Here is a 26,216-nt window from a genome sequence, read left to right on the forward strand (position 1 = left end):
GAAGGAATGGGTGACGTTTCGGGTCGAGACCCTTTTTCTGAAGAAATTACTGATGTTTCAGGTCAAGATCGTTCTTATGAGGAAGGGTCTAGACACGAAACGTCACCCGTTCCTTCTCTCCAGAGACGCTGCCTGTCCTGTTGAGTTACTCCAGCATTTTGCATCTATCTTCTAACTGCCAGAAGCAGAAATGTTCATTCAGCTGGTCAAGTGAGCGAGGCGAGGGGCAGTGGGGAGAGGGCTCACTCTGTGTGGCGGGGCGGAGGTGAAAGGGGAAAGCACCTGCCTGCTGGAGCTGCGCGTCCTCACCACTGCCCAAGTCTCAAGGTGAGTGTGCCGTCTGCACGTTACCTGCCTCGCCTTACCTCCGTGAGCGACTCAACACAGCCAGTGAGCGCAGAAGGTGGACGGCTTGGCGCCGTGTGGGGTCAGGCCACATTTCTAAGAGTGTTTGTGTGTTTTCAGGGTTGGTTTAACATTGAGGGTAGGCACAGGCCAAGTACCTTTGAAGGTTTGTACCTTTTGAATGGTATGGTTTGTAAATATGCTGTTAATTGGTTAATGTTTAATGAGTCTGTTTTTAGCAAAGTATGAGCCGCAGTCTAGGAGCGCATGTTCCTCCAGTTCACAGATCAGGAGACGTTCTGTGATGTTATTTATTTGTTTTAGGGTTTGGGCAGCAGTGGATGGCCCAGCATTTATTGCCAATCACCAGTTGCTCTTCAGTTGAGTGACTTGCTGGGCAATTCAAGAGGAGTGTTCAGAGATGTATATCAGTTAGAACATAAGAAGCAGGGATAGATTATGCTGCAAGGCCAGCAGCATAGTCAAGGACCAGTCTCACCCCGACCAACCCCTCTTCTCCCCTCTCCCATCGGTACAGAAGTGTGAAAACGCACATGTCCAGATTCCTTCCATCAGCTAGGGTACTATCTGATTCATATCCATATCCACGTGCCTGCACGTGATCCATATCCCTGTATTCCATGTGTATCCATGTGCCTATCTAAAAACCTGTTACTGGGTCTGGTTGAACCTCTATTGTATCTGCCTCCACCACTGACTCTCGGCAGCGCGTTGCAGGCAATCGCCACCTTCTGTGTCAAAAACTTTCCCCGCACACCTCCTTTAAACTTTGCCCCTCTCACCCTAAAGATATGCTCTGTAGTCTTTGATATTTCCACCTTGGGGAAAAAGGTTCTGACTGCCTACCGTATCTATGCCCCTCGTAATTTTATAAACTTCTATCAGGTCTCCCTTCAACCTCCAACACTCCAGAGAAAATAATCCAAGTTTGGCTAACCTGAGCGAGGACTTGATAGAGGTAGACAAATGTATGAGGGCACAGATAAGGTGGAGAGTAGACATTTTTTACCACTGTGTAAATTCACGGGGTGCTTAAGAGAAGGGGGCACAAGTTTAAGGTGAGAGGGTGGTTCGAAGAGAACAGGACTATGGAAGGCACTGCCTAAGGGGACGGTGAAGACTTGCACAATGTTTACGATGCGTGTACTGGTAATTGTACGGTTTATGGTATCAAGGCTGGGAGGTCTGGACCCAATGTGGATAAACGGGATTAGTGTAAATGGGTTCAACAGGAAAAGTAAGTAAGTAAGTTTTATTTATATAGCACGTTTAAATCAACTCGCGTTGAAACCAAAGTGCTTTACATCGAAGAAATAATAAGTTTCTGTACATCCATAAAATAAATAAATAAATAAATAAATAAATAAATAAATAAATAGAATGACATTTAAAAAAAGATAAGATGGGCCAAAGGGTCTATTTCCATGTCTGTGTCTCCTGTACTCTACCATTGGTTTTATTATTTTGTTGTCCACTTTGCTCTCACTTTTAACGAGTGCCGAAGTTACGACCAAATCTATGTTGTTTTTTTTAAAGTAGATCAGTAGCAAGCTTATCTGCTGAGATTAAAATGGAATGATGAGAAAAGTCATAATGCAACAGATGTGATTATTTTTAAACTTTCATTCTCAAAAACAAAAACCAATATCATTTACTCTGCCGCCCAGGAGTATTTTCTATGCCAATGAAGAACCATCTTGTTTACATTGGAGTCACTAGTGTTTGTAGATGCTGGAATCTTGAGTAAAACACCAAGTGCTGAAGGAACTCAGCGGGTCAGGCAGCATCTGTGGAGGGAAATGGACAGTCTATGTTTTAGGTTGAGACCGGAGATCAGATTGAAGAAGAATCCCTGTCCCGAAACGATGCAGCCTGACCCGCTGACTTCCTCCAGCGCTTTGTGTTTGCATCTTATTTAAATTGCTTGGCTTGGTGCATTGCTGCCTCCTACTGACAGTAAGCAGAACTACAGCAAACTGGGTGAATCACCGATAATATTAAAGTGTGATGAATACGGCCTTGTTGTTTATGGGTTATAATTGAATCATGAATAAAGATCTAGCCTTCATTGTCTCTCATGTGATCACAACTGCATAGGTTTGAAGGAGATACACGGAACTGCAGATATTGGTTTACAAAAAAAGACAAAGTGCTGGAGTAGCTCAGCGGGTCAGGCAGCATCTGTGGAGAACATGGATAGGTGACGTTTCACAGAATGCCGGAGTAACTCAGCGGGTCAGGCAGCATCTGTGGAGAACATGGATAGTTGACGTTTCACAGAGTGCTGGAGTAACTCAGCGGGTCAGGCAGCATCTGTGGAGAACATGGATAGGTGACGTTTCACAGTGTGCTGGAGTAACTCAGCAGGTCAGGCAGCATCTGTGGAGAACATGGATAGGTGACGTTTCACAGAGTGCTGGAGTAACTCAGCGGGTCAGGCTGCATCTGTGGAGAACATGGATAGGTGACGTTTCACAAAGTGCTGGAGTAACTCAACAGGTCAGGCAGCATCTGTGGAGAACTTGGATAGGTGACGTTTCACAGAGTGCTGGAGTAACTCAGCGGGTCAGGCAGCATCTGTGGAGAACATGGATAGGTGACGTTTCACAGAGTGCTGGAGTAACTCAGCGTGTCAGGCAGCATCTGTGGAGAACATGGATAGGTGACGTTTCACAGAGTGCTGGAGTAACTCAGCGTGTCAGGCAGCATCTGTGGAGAACATGGATAGGTGACGTTTTGGGTTAGTGCAACACCTTACACTCAGATTAAACTCCATTTCCTTGTCTGCATCTACTGTATGTCTGTAGCTGATCTACATATGTACACACACACACTGATATATGTATATGAATATATGACAAACAACAGAGGTCCCAGCACAGATCCCTGCAGAACTCCACGTCAAAGACCTCCCTCAATGCACAACCCTCAATGGACTAACAAATCGTCTTTTAGTTTAATTTAATTTAGAGATACAGACCCTTCGACCCACTGATTACGCGCTGACCAGCGATCCCCATACACTAACATTATCCTACACACACTAGGAAATTAACCTCAACCCTGCTCATCTTTGGAGTGTGGATGGAAACAGGAGCTCCCGGTGAAAACCCACGCAGGTCACGGGGAGAACGTACAAACTTCGTGCAGACAGCACCCGTGGTCAGGATCAAACGCGAATCACTGACGCTGAACGGCAGCAACTCTACCGCTGTGCCACCGTGCCGCACTGGTGCTGTCCTTACGGAGTTTGTACGATCTCCCTGTGACTGTGTGGGTTTTTTCTGGGATTTTCTCCAGCTGCTCCGGTTTCCTCCCACACTCCAAAGGCGTTGCTAGTTTGTAGGTTAATTGGCTTCGGTAACAATGTAAATTGTCCCTAGCGTGTAGGATAGTGCTAGTGTATGGGGTGATCGCTGGTCGGCACGGACTCGGTGGGCTGAAGGGCCTGTTTCTGCACTGTATCTCTAAAGTCTAAAGACCTGACTTCGGCAAGCAAGGTTGGTGTACAATGATCAGCAGAACACTTGTGCCTCCCAGAAGCTTTGGCTGATGAATAGTTCTGAGGTTTATGAGAAATTGCTAACTGTCTAAACTAAATCTGCTGGCAAGCCAGCACAGCAGAGAACTGAAACTTATTTGAGTGTTATTTGTGGAAATCAAAATTAGCGACAAAAAAATAATAAAATTAGCAACATTTTTAGCTTAAAAAAAAAAAATCTGAACCAAACATCAATTCCTTCCTCAAAATGAGGACATTTTAAAATAGAGATACGAGGAACGAGAATGCAGATGCTGGAATCTTGCGTAGAAAATAAAGTGCCGGAGTAACTCACCGAGTCAGGCAGCATCTCCTATGGCATGAATAGGTGACATTTATGGTTGGTATCCTTCTTCAGACTGGAACAGTTAGGGGTGGCCCAGCGGTAGAGTTGCTGCCTTAACAGCGCCAGAGACCCGGGTTCGATCCCAAAGTCTTTCGACTTTACAGATACAGTGTGGAAACAGGCCCTGCAGCCCATCGAGTCCACTCCGACCAGCGATCACCCCATACACAAACACTATCCTACACACTAGAGACAATTTATTATAGGACCAGTGCTAGTGTACGAGGTGATCGCTGGCCGACATGGACTCGGTGGGCAGAAGAGCCTGTTCTGCGCTGTATCTCTAAAGTCTAGTATTAGTACAGGTGTCAGGTTTATGGGGAGAAGGCAAGAGAATGGGGTTGAGAGGGAAAGATAGGTCAGCCATGGTCGAATGGCGGAGTAGATTTGATGGGCTGAATGGCCTAATTCTGCTCCTATATCTTATGAACATAGCAGCTTTGCCAACAGTCTGTCTCATTCCCTTCCTGTATTGTTATTTTTAGTCTGTTTTTACTTGTATGTTTTTGTGTACTTTTGGGGTCAAAGAAAGAATGTTCCACCCATCTTTCCACCACCACACACAAGAAGCACAAGACGCCATTGTCTGCAGATGCTGAGCAGTGTGTTCAGCTCTGGCTGAACAATTTCTAATCTTGTGTGTGGACTCGATAAGAAGAAGAAGTGTACTTTTAGTGTTTGTTGGTGTTGGGAATGTGGAATAAAAAAGGATTAGTGTCAGACTACCGACAATGGGCGGTTGGTCAGCACAGATTCCGTGGGCTGAAGGGCCTGTTTCCATGCTCAGTCGGTATATTGCCCCACTGCAGGAAAGAGGAAAAAAAAGACACATTTCTTCACCAGTTATTATCTTAGATCTGAAACGGATGCCGAGCACGACGGGTATTTAACATATCTCACTTCCTCAAGTGCTGGAACTAAAGCAGGGGCAACCTGACTCAAGCCACAGACTTGGAGCAACGTAGCTACCATGGCAGAAGCTCCAAGCAAACCCGGAGGAGCCGGCCTGTTTGCCAAGCATATGCAGAAGAGGTTCATGAGAGCCCAAGAAATGGTAACAAACCCTTTTCCTGACATTCAAAGTGAGAACGTTTAAGCCTTTTAAAACGCGTTGCTCTTTGCTGGGTCTGAACCTCTGTGGAAGGTTCCAACTCCGAGAGTCGTTGCCTGGATGTTTGTCGTGCTCTAGATCCTTTACCCGTTACCCCATTTAATTCCCCCCCCCCCCACCCCCTGTTTGCTAGCACATTCAGTGCAGTGGACTTCATCTGCTCAGACCTTGAGGAGAACTCAGCAGGTTGACAGTCTGAAGAAGGGTCTCGACCCGAAACCTCACCCATTCCTTCTCTCCAGAGATGTTGCCTGACCCAGAACAAGGGGTCACAGTTTAAGGATCAGGGGGAAATCTTTTAGGACCGAGGAAAACTTTTTTCAGGCAGAGAGTGGTGAATCTCTGGAATTCTCTCCCGCAGAAGGTAGTTGAGGCCAGTTCATTGGCTATATTTAAGAGGGAGTTAGATGTGGCCCTTGTGGCTAAAGGGATCAGGGGGTATGGAGAGAAGGCAGGTACGGGATACTGAGTTGGGTGATCAGCCATGATCATATTGAATGGCGGTGCAGGCTCGAAGTGACGAATGGCCTACTCCTGCACCTATTTTCTATGTTTCTATGACCCACTGAGTTACTCCAGCTGTTTGTGTCTGTCTTAGGCTAACAATGACCAATCTGCGGTGTTAAAACTGCGTCTAAACTGCGGTGCAAGACAAATAACCTCATTGATTTGTTCTGGAGTGAAGCCAGCATGTATTTGTTTCGGAAGAGGGTTTATTATTTTGGGGTTGCCGCAGTTGGGTTTTCCGATGCGGGTCTCTCAGTCAGCTTCTGGTCAAAAGAAAAATTATTTTTATAACGCGGCTTTCTGGCGCTGGCAAAAGCGGTCACGGGCTCCGGTCGCACGCGGAGCAGGACGTGTTTGGGTTTGAAAGGCTGCGCTCTGCACGGTGAACGCTCCCCGCTAAGGGAGGGTTACGAGACCAGGCAAAGGCTCGCAGGAGAAGTGGGTGCGTCTTGTGGTCAGAGCAGTCGCCGGATGTTTGTTGGCTGCCGTCCGCTTTGCTTCCCACCCAGCTAGGTGCAGGGTGCTCGACGTTACTTCTGATCGCAGTGGTGCAAAGAACGGGTGACACAGCTGTAGAGTTACTGTTTCACAGCGCCAGAGGCAAGGGTGTTCTTTCAGGAAAGAGCTGAGGAGGAGGGTAGTGAATCTGTGGAACTCATTGCCACAGAGAGCTGTGGAGGCCAAGTCAGTGGATATTTTTGGCAGAGATAGACAAATTCTTGATGAGAGCAGGTGTCAGAGGTTCTGGGGTGAAGGCAGGAAAATGGGAATTGGGAGGCAGAGATCAGCCATGATTGAATGGTGGAGTAGACTCGATGGGCTGAATGGCCTAATTCTACTCCTATGACTTGTGAGCTTGTGTGGTGACCAGAACAGCACACAGTACTTCAGCCATGACCTAACCAACGTTGTATAAAGTTGTACCATAACCTTCCCGCTCTCATACAGCAAGCCCTGGCAAAGGAAAGCACATATTCCCCTACGCCTTCTTCAATAACTTGTCGACTTGTGCTGCCTCCTTCAGGGATCATGCATAGATCCCTTATCATGTATATCTATACAGTGTAAATGGCTCTCCCAGCAGGCAAAAGGTAGAAGTGTGAAAACGCACACCTCCAGATTCAGGGACAGTTTCTTCCCAGCTGTTATCAGGCAACTGAATCATCCTACCACAACCAGAGAGCAGTGCTGAACTACTATCTACCTCTTTTTGGAGACCCTCGGACTATCTTTGATCGGACTTTGCTGGCTTTACCTTGCACTAAACGTTATTCCCTTATCATGTATCTGTACACCGTGGACGACCCAATTGTAATCATGTATAGTCTCTCCGCTGGCTGTAAAGCACACTACAGAAGGTTTTCACTGTACCTCGGTACACGTGACAATCAACTAAACTGATACGGTAAAGGGGCTGTCCCTCTGTACGAGCTAATTCAAGAGTTCTCCCGAGTTTCCCCCGATTCAAACTCGGAGAATTACGGTAATGGCCGCTCATAGGTACTCGGGGCTCCCGTGGACATTTTTCAACATGTTGAAAAATCTTCACGAGCCTTCACGAGCTTACCGTGTTTCCCGAGTACCTGCCGTTAGCGTTACGAGCCGCTAAGAGACGTCCCGAGCTCTGACGTACTCGCTACGTACATTCGACGTGCTTACCACGAGTTTGATTTTTTTTAAACTCGGGAGAGCTCTTGAATTATCTCGTACAGTGGGACAGGGCTGTTGAAACTGATCCATGGAGTTGCACGTCAAATTGGAGGTGCACCATTCTCCACTACCCCCTAGAGCCCTACCATTCACTGTATATGAGCCAGCCGTATTAGTTGTCCAGCCAGTATTGAATCTCATCTGCACCTATCCATCTTACCAGCAGACCTATGCTACCAAATTGACTTATTTTAGTTTAGAGATACAACACGGGAACAGGCCTTTCAGCCCACCGAGTCCACGCCGACCAGCGATCCCCGCACACCAACACTACCCTACACACACTGGGGACAATTTACAATTCATACCAAGCCAATTACAAACCTGCATGTCTTTGGAGAGTGGGAGGTAACCGGAGCTCCTGGAGAAAACCCACGCGGTCACGAGGAGAATGTACAAACTCCTTACAGACAGCACCCGTGGTCGGGATCGAACCCGGGTCTAAGTGCTGTAAGGCAGCAACTCTACTGCTGCGCCACTGTGCTGCCCTCCATGCCATTGTCATCTGCAAACATTGTTCATCCACAAACACAAGAACTAATCTGGTGAACCTTTGCTGCATGCCCTCTATCACAAATATATCCTTCCATAGGTAAGGAGACAGGATCTGTACTCAGTATGTGCTCTCACTAGGGCCCTGTCTACTTGGAGCAACGCATTGCTACTCGTACACTCAAATCCTCTTCTAATATAGAACAGGGTGCCATTTTCCTTCCACATTTCCTTGATGATTCTACACATTAATGTTAAGCGATTGCACCTCCAGTGGGCAGTGCCCCACAGACAGTGCATCTCCAGTGGACAGTGACCACAGAAGGTGCTCCACAGACAATACACCTCCAATGTGTAGTACCCGCTAGACAATGCCCACAAACAGTGCATCTCCAGTGGGCAGTGCAAAGTAGACAGTACCCACAGGCAGTGCACTTCCAATGGGCAGTGCCCAGTAGCGCAGACACACTTTGCAATGTTAACAGACATGAGGACAATATCGTGACATGAACTTACCTGCAGCCCAGCCTGTGTACTGCTAATGTGTGGAGGTTAAATCTCGCTGCAGCTTCAGTACAATTATTTGCTGCAATTATTGTCTGCTCTCTTTCAGCCGCCTTGTTAATTGATAATTTTGACTTCATTGATCTTGACCTATATATGCACATGTCAATCTTTTTATTGCTCCTTCACTCGGTGATGAAATTATTCTCTAATAAATTGGCCCAGTTATTTATTACGGATTGGTCCATATTTGGGCTTTATTTTCCGTTGCTCAGCAATTATCTTGGTCACAGATAATTAATATGAAGTTCATTAATGTGTAGTGCAGGGTTATTGTCGATCAATAAAGTCTGTTCCTTTTTATCCTCTAACTGTTGTTGTTATCTACATAGCTTCCCTGTTCAGGAGCGCATGCCTTTCTTCACCCCTTGTAGCCAAGGAGGTGAGGGTACAAGGGTCAGTGCGGCATAGAGACATACAGCGTGGAAAAAGGTTCTTCAGCTCAACTTGCCTATGCCAACCAACATGTCCCATCTACATTAGTCCCACCTGCCCACATTTGGCCCATATCCCTCCAAACCAAGTGGAGGCTTGGCGATCATTTCACCGAACACCTCCGCTTGGTCCGCAATAACCAACCTGACCTCCCGGTGGCTCAGCACTTCAACTCCCCCTCCCACTCCGTATCCGACCTCTCTGTCCTGGGTCCCCTCCATGGCCAGAGCGAGCAACACCGGAAATTGGAGGAATAGCACCTTGGGGAGTCTGCATCCTGGGGGCATGAACATTGAATTCTCCCAATTTTGTTAGCCCTTGCTGTCTCCTCCCCTTCCTCAGCCCTCGGGCTGTCTCCTCCCATCCCTCAGCCCTCGGGCTCCTCCTCCGTTTTCCTTTCTTCTCCCCACCCCCCCCCCCCCCCCCCCCCCCATCAGTCTGAAGAAGGGTTTCAGCCCGAAACGTTGCCTATTTCCTTTGCTCCATAGATAGAAACATAGAAACATAGAAATTAGGTGCAGGAGTAGGCCATTCGGCCCTTCGAGCCTGCACCGCCATTCAATATGATCATGGCTGATCTTCCAACTCAGTATCCCGTACCTGCCTTCTCTCCATACCCTCTCTGATCCCCTTAGCCACAAGGGCCACATCTAACTCCCTCTTAAATATAGCCAATGAACTGGCCTCGACTACCCTCTGCGGCAGAGAGTTCCAGAGACTCACCACTCTCTGTGCTGCACCCGCTGAGTTTCTCCAGCATTTTTGTGTGCCTGCCCAATCCATGTACCTGTCTAAATGTTTAGAGTCAAAGAGTGATACAGCGTGGAAACAGGTCCTTCAGCTCAACCTGCCCACACCGGCCAACATGCCCCATCTACACTAGTCCCACCTGCCAGTGTTTGGCTCATATCCCTCCAAACCTGCCCTATCCATGTACCTGTCCAACTGTTCCTCAAACGTTGCAATAGTCCCTGCCTCAACCACCTGCTCTGGCAACTTGTTCCATACATCCACCGCCCTTTGTATGAAAAGGTTACCCCTTAAATCTTTCCCCCTTCACCTTAAACCTATGTCCTCTGGTCCTCCATTCACCTACTCTGGGCAAGAGATGCTGTGCATAAAAGCACAGGTTATTTTACCCAGGGTAGGGAAATAGAGAACCAGGGGACATAGGTTTAAAGTGACGGGTTTGTCATCTTGTAATGTCTTTCCACTTACTGCTTGGCACACAACAAAAAAGCTTTTCACTGTGCCTCGGTAGACGTGACAATAAACTAAACGCACTTCTCCAGACACGGGGAGAGACCGATGAAGTGGTCCTGTCACCATTTTCTTTCTGCCATCAAGTACACAATCCATCATTCCCGTGGTTCACAAAATGTCTCCGACTGACATGCTTTGGGTTTTAATAGTTGCAGATTCTAGTTCATTAAATTATCTCTCAATCAGCACACATTATATTTCAGTTGAAAATTGGAAGGTGTGACCGTGAAGATGTGTGAACCAAACCCTGCCAAGACTGGTGGTGTAAATATCCCCACCCATTCCTGTCCTCTGCAGAAATTGCATCTGTAAAGTCTAATGGCAGAGTCACAAGCATGAAACAGGGGGCACAAGTTCATTATCCAGTAGGATTCAATGAGATCCTCTCCTCATCCTTCTGAACTCCAGCGAGTACAGGCCCAGAGCCTTCAGATGCTCCTCATACGTTAAACCCAGTCATCCCTGAGATCATTCTCGTAAACCTCCTCTGGACCCTCTCCAACATCAGCACATCCTTCCTCAGATGTGGTGCCCAAAACGGCTCACAATACTGCAAATGCGGTCTGACCAGCGCCTTATAAAGCCTTAGCTTTGTATCGTTGCCTTTCTATTTTAGTCCTCTCGAAATGAACGCAGGGGGCGGCACGGTGGCGCAGCGGTAGAGTTGCTGCCTTACAGCGGCAGAGACCCAGGTTCCATCCCGATTACGGGTGCTGTCTGTACGGAGTTTGTACGTTCTCCCTGTGACCGCATGGGTTTTCTTCGGGTGCTCCAGTTTCCTCCCACGCTCCGACCCCGTATTATATGTTTTCTCTTTTGCTTTTATTCTGTCTTTGACTTCCCTCGTCAGCCATGGTCACCTCATTCTCCTCTTCGTGTGTTTCTTCCTCTTTGGGATGAAAAGATCCTGCGTCTTCCAAATTACTCCCAGAAACTCCTGCCATTGCTGCTCCTACTAGGGTCCCCTTCCAATCAACTTTAATTTCTTTACTCAGAAGGTGGTGAATCTGTGGAATTCTTTGCCACAGACGGGTGTGGAGGCCAAGTCAATGGATATCTTTAAGGCAGAGATACATAGATTCTTGATTAGTGCTATGGGGAGTTATGGGGAGAAGACAGGATAATGGGGTTAGGAGGAAGAGATAGATCAGCCATGATTGAATGGCGCAGTAGAGTTGATGGGCCGAATGGCCTAATCCTGCCCCTAGAACCTATGAACTAATGGACATTGGAGGGACATAGAACAGTACAGCATAGGAACAAGTCTGTCAGCCGACAATATCTGTGCCAAACAAGATGCCAAGGCCAAGTCTCAACTGACTACATGTGATCCATAGCCCTTCAGAGGGGGTGGGTGGCGTGGATTTGTTGGTAAGCAATGAAATGCAATCCTTATTGAGGGGTGACATAGGATCAGAAGATGTAGAATCCTTGTGGGTAGAGTTGAGAAACTGCAAGGGTTAAAAGACCCTGATGGGAGTTATATACAGGCCTCAGATAGTAGCCAGGATGTAGTGTACAAACTGCATCAGGAGATAGAAAATGCTTGGAAGAAACGCAATGTTTTTGTGGTAAGAAGGAACTGCAGATGCTGGTTTAAAATGAAGATAGACACAAAAAGCTGGAGTAACTCAGCGGGACAGGCAGCATCTCTGGAGAGAAGGAATGGGTGATGTTTCGGGTCGAGACCCTTCTTCAGACTGGTTAGGGATAAGGGAAACAAGAGATATGGACGGTGATGTGGACAGATAAAGAACAATGAATGAAAGATATGCAAGAAAGTAACGGTGATGAAGGAAACAGGCCGTTGTTAGCTGTTTGCTGGGTGAGAACGAGAAGCTGGTGCAACTTGGGGGGGGAGGGATAGAGAGAGAGAGGGAATGCCGGGGCTACCTGAAGTGAGAGAAATCAACATTCATACCACTGGGGTGTAAGCTGCCCAAGCGAAATATGAGATGCTGTTCCTCCAATTTGCGTTTAGCCTCACTCTGACAATGGAGGAGACCCAGGACAGAAAGGTCAGTGTGGGAATGGGAAGGAGAATTAAAGTGTTTGGCAACCGGGCGATCAGGTTGGTTCAGGTGGGCTGAGCGAAGGTGTCCCGCGGAACGATCGCCCAGTCTGCGTTTGGTCTCGGCCGCCGATGTATAAGAGTCCACATCTTGAACAGCGGATACAGTAGATTATGGTCATGGGGGATTTCAATATGAAGGCAGACTGTGAATGTCAGATTGGTACTGGATCCCAAGAGAAGGAATAAGAAGGCCCTCGAGATGGCTTCTTAGAGCAGCTCATGGTCGAGCCCATGAGGGAAAAGGTAATTCTGGAGTTGCTGTTGTGTAATGCACTGGAGATTGCAATAGGAAGCTTCCGGTGAAGGAATCCCTAGGAGGCAGTGATCATAATATGCTAGAATTCAGTCAGCAGTTTCAGAGAGAGAAGCTGAAATCAGATGTCTCAGTGTTACTGTTGGGTAAAGGCAACCACAAAGGTGTGAGGGAGGAGCTACTCATAGTTTATTACAAGTACTAAAGTTCATAAGTGATAGGAGCAGAATCAGGCCATTCAACCATCGTCCACTCCGCCATTCAATCATGGCTGATCGATCTCCCCCATTCTCCTGCCTTCTCCCCATAACCGACATCTGTACAAATCAAGAATCAATCAATCTCCACCTTAAAACTATCCATTGACTTGGCCTCCACAGCCGTCTGTGGCAATGAATTCCACAGATTCACCACCCTATGACTAAAGAAATTCCTTCTCATCTCCTTTCTAAAGGAACGTCCTTTAGTTCTGAGACGATAACCTCTGGTCCTAGACTCTCCCACTAATGGAAACATCCTCTCCACATCCACTCTATCCGGGCCTTTCACTATTCAGTAAGTTTCAATGAGGTCCTCCCTCATTCTTCTAAACTCCAGCGAGTGCAGTCCCAGTGCCGTCAAACGTGTTGGGTTGTCAATCCAATGTCACAGTTGCACTTTAGATACTTCGAAGGAAGCTAGGGCTTTATTTATTGGAGTTGGTTGTCTTGTAGTCCTTCTGTGCCAAGCCTCATTGTGGGGAATGTGATGACAGGTCTATAGTCCTCTGAGTTCAGCCTTTGGACCTTTGAATTGCTTTCATATCTGAATGGAAAATTACCTTGCTCGATGTTATGGATCCAAACGACCTGGTGAAAGGGAGAAGCTATTAAGAACGTTCTATGCTTTCTCAGCATTAAACAGGACTCTTGCACTTTGAGTAACCCCGCCTAGTTCATTTGCTGGGTGTTATGGAGCGTTTTATGGAGCTACTGAGCTCAACAGACTGGCCTGCAAAGTGATGGAATCAACGGGATTGGGTGCAAGATGGTGGTCTTCTTCTCTTCAACCTCTGACCCTGTGCCCTCACTAAATCAATGCCAGCTGCCAGCTTTGCCCATTAATATATGTGCTGCTTCTTCTTTCATGTGGCGTGCACAGCCTAAAGTTGTTGGACAACTTGTTCTATTTGATCTTCCGTTTGTGCACGTTGAGTTGATTGCATTAGCCGAAACAAGGCGGACCACGTGAAGGTTGCAATCTTCCACCCCAATATATGTGCTAAATGTTCAGCAAAAAATGTAAGGTGTTAGCGCAATGGCAATGGAGAACTCCACTCCACTCCTGCACTGTCCTCTTCCCCAAACACCTTACGTTGTTTCTTGAACGTTTAGTACATATATTAATGGGCAAAGCTGGCAGCTGGCATTGTCACATGGCATCTCTGCCGCAGGTGGGGCAAGGTGTATCAGGATTCCTCGAATTCCTATTAAATCTTTCCCCCTTCACTTTTAACTTATGCTCTCTGGTTCTCGATTCCCCTCCTCTGTGCAAAACACTGTGCGTCTACCCGATCTATTCCTCTCGTGATTTTGTACACCTCTCTAAGATCACCCCTCATCCTCCTGCTCTCAGCCTGCTCAACCTCTCCCTGTAGCTCAGGCCCTCGAGTCGTGGCAACACCCTGGTAAATCTTCTCGCAGTCCTTTCAAGCTTGGCCACATGTTGTGGGCTCCTTCTCGTTTTGCACTGAGCATTCGTGTGCCATAGTCATCGAGGCCGGGAGAGCTGAGTTGCCTCTGAGATGCTCCTTCAACATTTTGAGCAACGACAGATCAAGGGATCCACCTAGGTACATCTACAAAGCACAGGATCATCCAGGCTACTTGTCTGGTATGAATTCCTGCACCTTCAACGTTCACTCCCTCCACCATTGGTGACTGCATGTGTACTAACTAGAAGGTCCAAGGTGGTGTCTCAACAAGGTTTCATCCATAGCACCTTGCACTACCTGCTACCTGGTAGAATTTCAAAGCAAAGACCGCCAACTCCATTTCCTGCTGACTTCCCCCTGACTGTCACTCCCTCATATCGAGGATAGACACAAAATGCTGGAGTGACTCAACTGGTCAGGGATAGGTGACATTTCGGGTCCAGATCCTTCTTCAAGGGTCTGAAGAAGGGCCGCGACCCAAAATGTTACCTATTCCTTTCTCTCCAGAGATGTTGGTTGACCCGTTGAGTTACTCCAGCATTTCATGTCTATCCTCGGTGTAAGCCAGCATCGGCCGATGGGCCGAATTCCTCAACTAATGCCTAACAATTCCTCAACTAATACTATGGGAAGATCTAACCATTGGGTGCACTGGTTCAAGAGCCCAATAGAGGTTTGAAGGTGTTAGGAATGGAAACTATATTCCAATAATGTCTGCCACGTAGAAATTCATTTCAAAAATGAAAATGTCACTTCAGTACAGTCAAATATGTTCCTCCTGTAAAGACGGGTCGATATTTGATGCAGGCAAGGACATGTTTAGCTCATGCCACTGTTAACATGGCAATGAGTTTGAAAGGTCTTGACCCGAAAGGTCTACCTTCCCAAAGAGGGGAGTTGGCAACTTGGAAAACACTACCTGAGAGGGAATCTCAGTGAGCTCTTGAAAGACCAAGGCAGAGAAGGCTATCAGCTGAATGCTGGATAATTAGAACATACTGTAGAACATCGATCAGTAGTACACAGGAGCAGGTTGGCTGGAAGCACAGCTAGCTCTGGAACAGCGAGCCAGGTAGCCTTTGTTGGGTCCAGTGCCAGGTCTGGAAGGTAGGTTGAACTGACGCAATCACTGAAATTTGGGGTGGTTGATCAACTGAAGGTGTTTCCCTCACCGGGCAACCAGAGAGCTCCAAGATTAGCTCGCAACACTCTCCCAAGTTGAGCAGAACCTTCCTGATTGCCTTTACAAAACCCATGAGAAGTCATCAGGTTTCATGTTGACTTTGCAAGCTTCACCTTATTTTATTGGCATGTTGGTTGTCCTATAGACCTGTGCTAAGTCTCATTGCTGGCATGACAGGTCTATAGTCCTATGTACTCAACCTTTAGACTTGCTAATTGCTTTCATATCTGAGTGGAAAATTACGTTGCTCAGTGTTAAGGATCCAAACGACCTACTGAAAGGGAGAAGCTATTAAGAACGTTTGATGCTTTCTCAGCATTAAACAGGACTCTTGCACTTTGAGTAACCCCGCCTTGTTAGTTTGCTGGATGCTATGGAGCCTTTTGACTGAGCTCAACACACTGGTCTTCAAAGTGAAGGAAACATTGGGATTGGGTTCAAGATGGTGGGCTTCTTCTCTTCAACCCCTGACCCTGTGCACTCACTAAATCAATGCTATCTGATGAAACTCATTGAAACTCACCGAATAGTGAAACGTACAGAATAGTGAAAGGCTTGGATAGAGTGGATGTGGAGAGGATGTTTCCACCCGTTGGGGAGTCTAGGACCAGAAGTCATAGCTCAGAATTAAAGAAAGTTGATGAGAAATTTATTTAGTCAGAAGGGTGGTAAATCTGTGAAATTCATTGCTACAGATGGCTGTGGAGGCCAAGTCAGTGGATATTTTTTAAGGCAGAGATAGATAGATTCTTGATTAGTATGGGTGTCAGGGGTTATGGGGAGAAGGCAGGAGAATGGGGATCAGGGGGAGAGATAGATCAGCCTTGATTGAATGGCGGAGTAGACTTGATGGGTCGCATGGCCTCATTCTGTTCCTATCACTTATGACCTTATCTGCCAGCTCTGCCCATGACCAAGGGTTCTTATTGTTGCTTGTGGGAAGTCCGCAAACTAAACAACCTTTACAGCTCCTGAGTGGGGGAATCGAGAACCAATGGACATGGGTTCAAGGTGAAGGGGAAAAGATTTAATAGGAATCCGAGGGGTAACTTTTTCACACAAAGGGTGGTGGGTGTATGGAACAAGCTGCCGGAGGAGGTAGTTGAGGCTGGGACTATCCCAACGTTTAAGAAACAGTTGGACAAGTACATGGATAGGACAGGTTTGGAGGGATATGGACCAAGCGCAGGCAGGTGGGACTAGGGTAGCTGGGACATTGTTGGCCGGTGTGGGCGAGTTGGGCCGAAGGGCCTGTTTCCACACTGTATTAATCTATGACACCTGTACTAGAGGGTGACTAGATATAGAGTAACTCTCCTCATAAACCAAAGTGGTCATCTCTGGGTGGAACCACAGGAGATGGTCAAAGTCCTCGATGAATATTTCTCCTCTGTTGTTACGGTCGATAAAGACATGAAGAGTGTAGAATTTGGGGCAGTTCATGGAAATGTCTTGACATAGACATAGACATAGAAAGTAGGTGGTGCAGGAGGAGGCCAATCGGCCCTTCGAGCCAGCACCGCCATTCATTGTGATCATGCCTGATCGTCCCCAATCAATAACCCGTGCCTGCCTTCTCCCCATATCCCTTGACTCCACTAGCCCCTAGAGCTCTAACTTGAGGATGGTCCGTATTACAGTTGAGGAGGTGCTGAATGTCCTAAGGCATATGAATGTAGATAACTCTTCTGGGCCTGATCAGATATATCTGAAGACACTGCAGGAAGCTGGAGAGAAAAAAATTCAAGTGCCCTGGCTGAGATACATGAATCTTCATCAGACATGGGTGAGGTGCCGGAAGGGTGGCTAATGTTCAGTCTGAAGAAGGATCTCAACCTGAAACGTGGGTGGGAGATTGCAACCTTCAAGTGATCCGCCCTGTTTCGACGAATGCAATCAACCTGGCATGCACAATCAAGTAAGATCAAACAGAGCAAGTTGTGCTACAACTTTAGGCTGTGCACGCTATACGCAAGAAGCAGAAGAAGAACCTGAAATGTCACCGACCCATGTTCCCCAGAGATGCTGCCTGACCTGCTGAGTTACTCCAGCACTTGGTGTCCTTTTACGTATTAACCAGCATCTGCAGTTTCTCGTTTCTGCAAGGATGTTGTTAAGCTGGAAAGAGTGCAGAGGACATTTACAAGGATGTTGCCAGGACTTGAGGGCCTCAGCTATAGGGTGAGGTTGGGCAGGCTGGGACTTTATCCCTTGGCTGAGGGGGGCCAACATAGAGATCACGAGGGGAATAGATTGGGCACATGCAGAGTCTTTTACTCAGAGTAGGGGGACCGGCAGTGGAACCAGAGGACATGGGTTTCAGAAGAGAGGGGAAAGGGTGGTGAATATATGGAACGAGCTGCCAGAGAAGGTATGTGAGGCAGGTAGTATAACAACACTTAAAAGGCATTTGGACAGGTACATAGATAGGCAAGGCTTAGTGGGATGTGGGTCAAATGTGGGCAGGTGTGTCTAGTGTAGATGGGGCATCTTGGTCGGCATGTGCAGGTTGGGCAGAAGGGCTGGTTTCCTGTATCTGTATGACTCTAGACCAAAGATGCCACAAGGGCACGGGTGAGAGGGTCAAGGTTTAGGAGATGTCTGAGGCAAGGTTTTACACAGAGGGTGGCGGGTGCCTGAAACGCGCTGCCGTGGTGGTGGTGGTAGTGGCAGATACGATAGTGGCATTTAAGAGACTTGTACATGGGCACATGGATATGGAGGGATATGGATCACGTGCAGGCAGATAAAGGTTTGTCTTGGCATCATGTTCTGCATGGCCATTGCGGGCCGAATGGCCTGTTCCTGTGTTATGTCTGAAGGCACCTCTTGGCAACAATACTGTACAATGTGACACAGCCACTCAAAGAGCTGTTAGTGTCGTGAGAGGAACTTAGTGAAAGGACAGGGAAGAGGGAACTTTATTTTGTATCCAACCTGTTTTTTTTGCTTTCATTTCCTTTGTTTTAAAAATATCTTCACTGAAGCATCGACAAAACTTAGAATATCTTTAGTTCCAGCCCCAGTCCCCTCTCAGTTTACGATACAGGGCGGAAACAGGCCCTTCAGCCCACCGAGTCCGCACCGACCAGCGATCCCTGCACACTAACACTACCCTACACACACTAGGAACAATTTTACATTTACACCAAGCCAATTAACTTACATACCTGCACGTCTTTGTAGTGTGAGAGGAAACTGAAGATCTCGGAGAAAACCCACGCAGGTCACGGGGAGAACGTACAAACTCTGTACAGACAGCACCCGTGGTCGGGATCGAACCCGGCGCTGTGAGGCAGCATCTCTACCGCTGCGCCATCGTGATGGGTCATTTTTTAATAATCGAGGTTTATTTACATATTTATATAACTTTGTTCAGATTACTTACCAGATTCTCAAATTAAAGGCAGATAGGTGTAAGGAAGCTTAGATGATGAGAGAAATTGAGGCTCTGGTCAGGAAAAAGAATGCATGGGACATGGAATAGGCAGCTGGGATCAAGTGTATCCCTGGAGGAGTTTCGGGAACTGAGAAGAAATAAATAAGTTCCTTGAAAGTAGCGTCACAGGTAGATAAGGATAGGCACAAAGTGCAGGAGAAACTTAGTGGATCAACTGCTGGTCACTGTGCCAGAGACCCGGGTTCTATCCTGACCGCAGGTGCTGTCCGTACGGAGTTTGCACGTTCTCCCCGTGACCTGCGTGGGTTTTCTCCGGGCGCTCCAGTTCCCTCCCACACTACAATGACGTGTAGGTATATAGGTTAATTAGCTTCGGTAAGGATTGTAAATTGTCCCTAGTGTGTGTAGGATAGTGATAGTGTGCGGGGATCGCTGGTCGGCACGGACTCGGTGGGCCGAAGGGCCTGTTTCTGCGCAGTATCTCTAAACTAAAAGTGGTTGTGATCAGCACTGCCTTCGGACTCATAGCCCCGCTCCCGCCCCATGGACCTGTTCCTGAAACTTGTTCCCCTTTCTGCTTGTTTTCATTCTGATCAGTGAGCATCCAGGTCATCAGGAAACTCAGCAACGAACAGCTGACTTCCCGTGACTCAGGCCAGCGGTTTTTCCTGTAACTGAAAGCCACCTCATTTTGCTCTGTGATTCGCAGTTTGCCGGCTGGTTATTTGTGTTCAGTTTATTATTGCCACCTGTACCGAGGTGTGGTGAAAAGCTTTTTTGTCGTGTGCTGTCCAGCCAGGGACAAGACGATACACACAGTAACTACACATGATCTAAGGGTGGCACGGTGGCACAGCGGTAGAGTTGCTGCCTCACAGCGCCAGAGACCCGGGTTCCATCCTGACTACGGGCGCTGTCTGTACGGAGTTTGTACGTTCTCATCATAACCCGCGTGGGTTTTATCCAGGTGCACCAGTTTCCTCCCACACTCCAAAGACGTACAGGTTTGTAGGTTAATTGGCTTGGGTAAAAGCTGTAAATTATCCCTAGTGTGTAGTATAGTGCCAATGTGCGGGGATCATTGGTCGGCGTGGACTTAGTGGGCCGAAGGGCCTGTGTCCGCACTGTATCTCTAATCTAAATGAAACTAAAATTACAATCAAAGCATCCACAGTGTACGGAGACTGGATAAATGGAATAACATTTAGTGGAACACAAAGATAGAGGTAGCTGGGAGGTCAGGACCACACTCTAGTTGGCACTGGGATGGTTCAGTTGCTTGATAACAGCTGAAAAGAAAGTCCCTGAATCTGGAGGCGTACATTTTCACACTTCTGTACCTCTTGCCCGATGGGAGAGGGGAGAAGAGGGAGTGGCCGGGGGTGAGACTGGTCCTTGATTATGCTGCTGGCCTTGTCGAGGCAGCGTGAGGTGTAGATGGAGTCGATGGAAGGGAGGCTGGTTTGTGTGATGGTCCAGGCTGCAACTGTCTACAATTCGCTGCATTTTCTTGCAATTTATCCTGCATTATTTTGCAATTTCTACCGGGTAAAAGTTCATCAGCTGGCTAAGGCGCAAAACAATTGCTGGGAGGAAAATGAAAGGGGTTATCTTAAGTTGATCGTTCAGTTCACCAGAAGAGTACAGGAACTTACAATAATTTGTCTCACACGCAGTTCTAGGGCCCCCCCCCCCCCCCCCCCCCCCCCCCCCCAATGTTCCTTCTTTTCCTGGAAGCTTTTCCACGTATTTGATTCATAACGACACAAAATTGTTTCATTTGTCAAGTCTGTCCAACCTCTCCTTGGGTAAATGTCATAGAGTGATACAGTGTGGAAACAGGCCCCTCGGTCCAACTTGTCCCAGCTACACTAGCCCCACCAGTCCACATCCCTCCAAACCCGCCCCAGGACGACAGATAGCACAATGGGCTAAGAGTTCGGCTGGCGACCGGAAGGTAGCCGGTTCAAATCCCGCTTGGAGTGCATACTGTCGTTGTGTCCTTGGGCAAGACACTTCACCCACCTTTGCCTGTAATGGAATGTTACGGCGGCAGGCGCGGGCACACCGCGACGCCCTGTGTCTCCCTTTCAAGGGAGATGCTAAAAATGCATTTCGTTGTCTCTGTACTGTACACTGACAATGACAATAAATTGAATCATTTCATTTCAATCATTTCATCATTTCATTTCATTTATCCATGCACCCGTCCAACTGCCTCTCAAACACTGGGATAGTCCCAGCCACCCTTTTCCACTGCAGAAGAGTCTCGACCCGAAACGTCACCTCTTCCTTCTCTCCAGAGACGCTGCCTGTCCCGCTGAGTTACTCCAACTTTTTGTGTCTCTCCCCTTTGATAAACCTCCTCTGCATCCTCTTCAACACCTCCACATCCTCCCTGTAATGGGGAGGCTAGGACTGCACGCAATACTCCGAATGTGGCCCAACTCTGCTCCTATGACGTATGAGGCTTTGCAACGCAGTGTGTTCGATGAGTACTGTACTGTGGAGGGTGGTGCTATGGCTGATCTATCTTTCCCTCCTAACCCCATTCTCCTGCCTTCTCCCCACTCCCCCTGACAACTGTACAAAATCAAGAATCGATTCATCTCCACCTTAAAAATATCCATTGACTTGCCCTCCACAGCCGTCTGTGGCAATGAATTCCACAGGTTTGCCACCCTCTGATGAAAGCACCCTCTGTTGCGTGCTAACCAGTCAGCGGAAAAGCTATACATGATTACAACTGATTCACCCACAGTGTACAGATACGTGATAAAGGGAATTGTTTCGATGTAGGCCACTCTCTGAGCAGTTGGGGGTGCTGAACCAAACTCTGCTTGTCTCCTTCAGGTTCTTCAGAAAATTGGCAAAACCGTGGAAACAAAAGATGAACAATTTGAGCAGTGCGCAAACAGCTTCAACAAACAGCAGGTACCGACCGAGCCATCCTCCTTAGCAACAGTATCTGTCCCGTCCTCCTGAGCAACAGGCTGCAGTTTGCTCATCCCTCCCCACCCAAACCACACCCTCCTCCAGGTACCTTCCCCTGCAACCGCAGAAGATGCAACACTTGTCACTATATCTCCTCCCTCGACTCTGTCCAGTCCTTTCAGGTTAGGCTGAGATTCACTTGCACCTTCTCCAACCTCATCTACTGTGTCCCTTGTTCAAGATGTGGACTCTGCCCCCTCCCGTGGTGCCCAGCGGTCCCGGGAATCCCCCAGGGTGCCCGTGGACAGCGCGTGTTCCCCACCCAGGCATGGAGGTAACCCCGGAAAAGGGGCGGGTGGGCAGCCGGCTCAGGCAGAGCCCTCTTCTGCCTGGCGCCGTGAAAAGGCCCAGGAGCAACACAACCAGGACATCTTCAGCCCTACCCTCTCCCCTACGCACAGGGTGTCCAAAGATGAGGGTGGTGGGTGTGAGGTGCAGCCAGAGGGCAAGGAGCAGCCCCTTTAGATATTGGAGCAGGGGCTGCAGCCTTCAGCGCGAACGCCATTGCCTCGCTCCGTCGCCCGGGACGTGACAGTCCTCAACCTCGCGCGCTACCTCGCTTGTCCGAGCACGCAGCAACGCCAGCACCCGCTCACCGCGCCAAGCAGCAGCCACTTTAACGGCTGCAGCAGCAGCAGCCCTGGCGCCCAACCCGTCCGCCATCTTGGCCACGCCATTGCGCAATGCCGGCGGCAAAACTGAGAGCGGGAGTTTCAGAAAGGATCGAGGCTTGGTAGACACGGACGTAAGATCAGAATGATTTGCACAGAGTGAAGAAGGAACAAGAAGCAGAGATCATGGGGGGAGTTATTTCTGGGCCTCTGAATGGTGTGAATATTAGACTTAGCACAGATGAGGAAATTAGATCTATATATAGACTGAGGAATGTCCTAATAGAGGCTGAATTACTGGAATATGTGTGCACTAGATTCCAGAATTGTAGGTTGGGGAACTAACCAGAAATTTTAGACCTTGTACTGTGGAGTAAAGAAATTGTGATGGGGCATGGATCGGGCAATAAGCAAGAAACTCTTTGCCCTACAAAAGGGTCTAAAACACATTGAGGCGAAGGGGTATGAGGTTTGAGGGGTCTGGAGGAATTATTTTCAGGGTGGCCCAGCGTCTGAGGGGGTTGTGGAGGCAGAGACTCGCACATTTAAAGGGCCTGTCCCACTGTACGAGGTAAATCAAAAGTTCTCCCGAGTTTTTCCCCTGATTCGAACTCGGAGAATGTCCGTAGCGGGTCCGTAGGAGTTCGTGGATGTCCCGTAGCGGCTCGTACGAGTAACGGTAGGTACTCGGGAAATCCGGTAAACTTGTGACGTTTTTTTCAACACTGTGAAAAATGTCCTCGAGTAAAAAACAATACTCGCGATGAAATAAATTGTTGTTTTTTACTCGTACGAGCCGCTACGAGACATCCACAAACTCCTACAGACCCGCTACGCACATTCTCCGAGTTCGCCAAGCCTACGCTTGGTCTCACCGATGTAGATCAGCTGACACCTAGAGCAGTGGATGCAATAGATGAGGTTGGAGGAGGTGCATCTGGACGTTTGGGAGTACAAATGGGCCTGAGCTTTGGGAGTACAGATGAATGGACTGTGCTGAGGCCAGGGTTCAAGCGTCAGTGCTGAATACAAGCATTGATGCTAATCACAGTCAGACATAGAGACAGCTGCTATCAGGCAACTGAACCATTCGACCACAACCAGAGAGCAGTGCTGAACTACTATCTACCTCATTGATAACCCTCAGACTATCCTTGATCGGACTTTGCTGGCTTTACCTTGCACTAAACGTTACTCCCTTATCATGTATCTGTACACTGTGAACGGCTCGATTGTAATCATGCGATGTCTTTCCACTGACTGGATAGCACACAACAGAAGCTTTTCACTGTACCTCAGTACACATGACAATAAACTCAACTGAAATTGAACAAAACTATTAAGCTGTTTAAGAAAGAACTGCAGATGCTGGAAAATCGAAGGAAGACTATTTCCTTCGCTCCATAGATGCTGCCTCACCCACTGAGTTTCTCCAGCATTTTTATCTACAAAAAGAATTAAACTATTTGCTGAAAAGATTTAGTTTCAGTTGAGTTGATAGTCACGTGTACCGAGGTCCAGTGAAAAGCTTTTGTTGCTTGCTTACCAGTCAGCGGGAAAGACAACACATGATTACAATTGAGCCGTCCACAGTGTACAGATACAGGATAAAGGGAATAACAGGGTTATTCAGGGATACATGATAAAGGGAATAGTGCAAGGTAAAGTCCAATTAAAGATCGTCCAAGGGTCTCTAGTGAGGTATATGGGGTCAGGACCGCTCTCTAGTTGGGATAGAGGATGGTTCAGTTGCCTGATAACAGCTGGGAAGAAACTGTCCCTGAATCTGGAGGTGTGCGTTTTCAAGCTTCTGTACCTTTTGCCCGATGGGAGAGGGGAGAAGAGGGAGTGGCCGGGGGTGAGACTAGTCCTTGATGATGCTGCTGGTTCATTTGCAGAGGCAAGCTCACCAAGACGGAAAAAATAGAAAGTGTCGTTCATGCACCAAATGTAAACTCGTACAGATTCAGGGAGATAGAGAGGTTGCAATCACAAGCGGTATTAACACAGTCTAAACCTCAGAGCTTCCTGTTCACAGTGTGCAGCTACAAAAAACAGAAGCCTTGAAATAGGAGCAGGATGTAGGCCATTCGGCCCTTCGAATCCTCTCCACCATTCAATACGATGACGGCTGATCATCCACATTCAGTCTCCTGTTCCAGTTCCCTGCAGGCAGAAGAGATATTTTATTGTCACATGGACCTGGGGACAATGAAATGATTTGTCTTGCATTCAACCTGGTAAAATCACACAGCAGACCTCGCCCAGGTGTGGCCACACAAGAGTGTCCACGCTTCTGATCACTGATGGCAAGGAGCAGTTCTTGAACCTGGAGGAGAGGGATCTCAAGATGCTGCCCCTTCTTCCACTTGTGGTACCTCTTGATCTGAATCGCTTCTGAAACTCTTCACTCGTTTGTGTTCTGGTCCGACAAAGGGTCTCGACCCGAAACGTCACCTATTCCTTCTCTCCAGAGACAATAGACAATAGACAAAAGGTGCAGGAGGAGGCCATTCGGCCCTTCGAGCCAGCACTGCCATTCAATGTGATCACGGCTGATCATCCCCAATCAGTACCCTGTTCCTGCCTTCTCCCCATATCCCCTGACTCCGCTATTTTTACGATCCCTATCTAGCTCTCTCTTGAAAGCATCCAGAGAACCTGCCTCCACCGCCCTCTGAGGCAGAGAATTCCACAGACTCACCACTCTCTGTGAGAAAAAGTGTTTCCTCGTCTCCGTTCTAAATGACTTACTTCTTATTCTTAAACTGTGTGTGTGGCCCCTGGTTCTGGACTCCCCCAACATTGGGAACGTGTTTCCTGCCTCTAGCGTGTCCAGGCCCTTAACAATCTTATATGTTTCAATGAGATAACCTCTCATCCTTCTAAACTCCAGCGTGTACAAGCCCAGTTGCTCCATTCTCTCAGCATATGACAGTCCCGCCATTAACCTTGTAAACCTACGCTGCACTCCCTCAATAGCAAGAATGTCCTTCCTCAAATTAGGGGGGGGAAAACTGCACACAATACTCCAGGTGTGGTCTCACTAGGGCTCTGTACAACTGCAGAAGGACCTCTTTGCTCCTATATTCGATTCCTCTTGTTATAAAGGCCAACATGCCATTCGCTTTCTTCACTGCCTGCTGTACCTACATGCTTACTTTCATAGACGCTGCCTGACCCATCTGAGTTACTCCAGCATTTTGTGTCTGTCTCCATGTCGCACATGACTGCCATTTCTGCGATTACACTGCCCATTGTAGTACATCATTATAAGTGGCTGAGAACTCCAAGCACCCAGGTCGTTCAACTCCATGAGGCAGACAGTCTTTAATAGGCATGATGTTCGGCATGGATATTGTGGGCCGAAGGGCCCGTTCCTGTGCTGTACTATTCTATGTGTAGGAAGGAACTGCAGATACTGGTTTAATCCAAAGATAGACACAAAAAGCTGCAGTAGCTCAGAGGGACGGGCAGGCAGCTGCATCTCTGGAGAGAAGGAATGGGTGACGGTTTCTGGTCGAGACCCTTCTTCAGACTGACGTCAGGGTAGAGGGAGATACATAGGTAAGGAAGTTTGAAGGTGTTGGCTTTGTTGTCAAGTTTGAAGGTGTTGGCTTCTCGCAACTCACAATGATCGGGTGCAGCAGCATCTATGGAGCGGAGGAAATAG

The 26,216-nt window shown here is 47.9% G+C and overlaps 1 protein-coding gene across 3 annotated transcripts in view; it reads left to right on the top strand.

The window, feature by feature from the left end:
* The window catches only part of LOC129714753 (bridging integrator 2-like), a 76,163-nt gene that overhangs the window by 31,649 nt on the left and 18,298 nt on the right, over positions 1-26,216 (top strand). The window contains exons 1-2 of one of the 3 annotated variants that reach the window (XM_055664567.1): positions 5,140-5,307; positions 21,792-21,872. In XM_055664567.1, coding sequence (XP_055520542.1) covers positions 5,224-5,307; positions 21,792-21,872 — 165 coding nt within the window. In that variant the 5' untranslated portion in view covers positions 5,140-5,223. Of the gene's footprint in view, positions 1-5,139; positions 5,308-21,791; positions 21,873-26,216 lie in introns of those variants that run through there. The other 2 variants (XM_055664569.1, XM_055664568.1) reach the window with 2 other exon arrangements.

The sequence above is a fragment of the Leucoraja erinacea genome, chromosome 40, assembly GCF_028641065.1.
Source record: "Leucoraja erinacea ecotype New England chromosome 40, Leri_hhj_1, whole genome shotgun sequence".
In the NCBI taxonomy this organism is placed as follows: Eukaryota; Metazoa; Chordata; class Chondrichthyes; order Rajiformes; family Rajidae; genus Leucoraja; species Leucoraja erinaceus.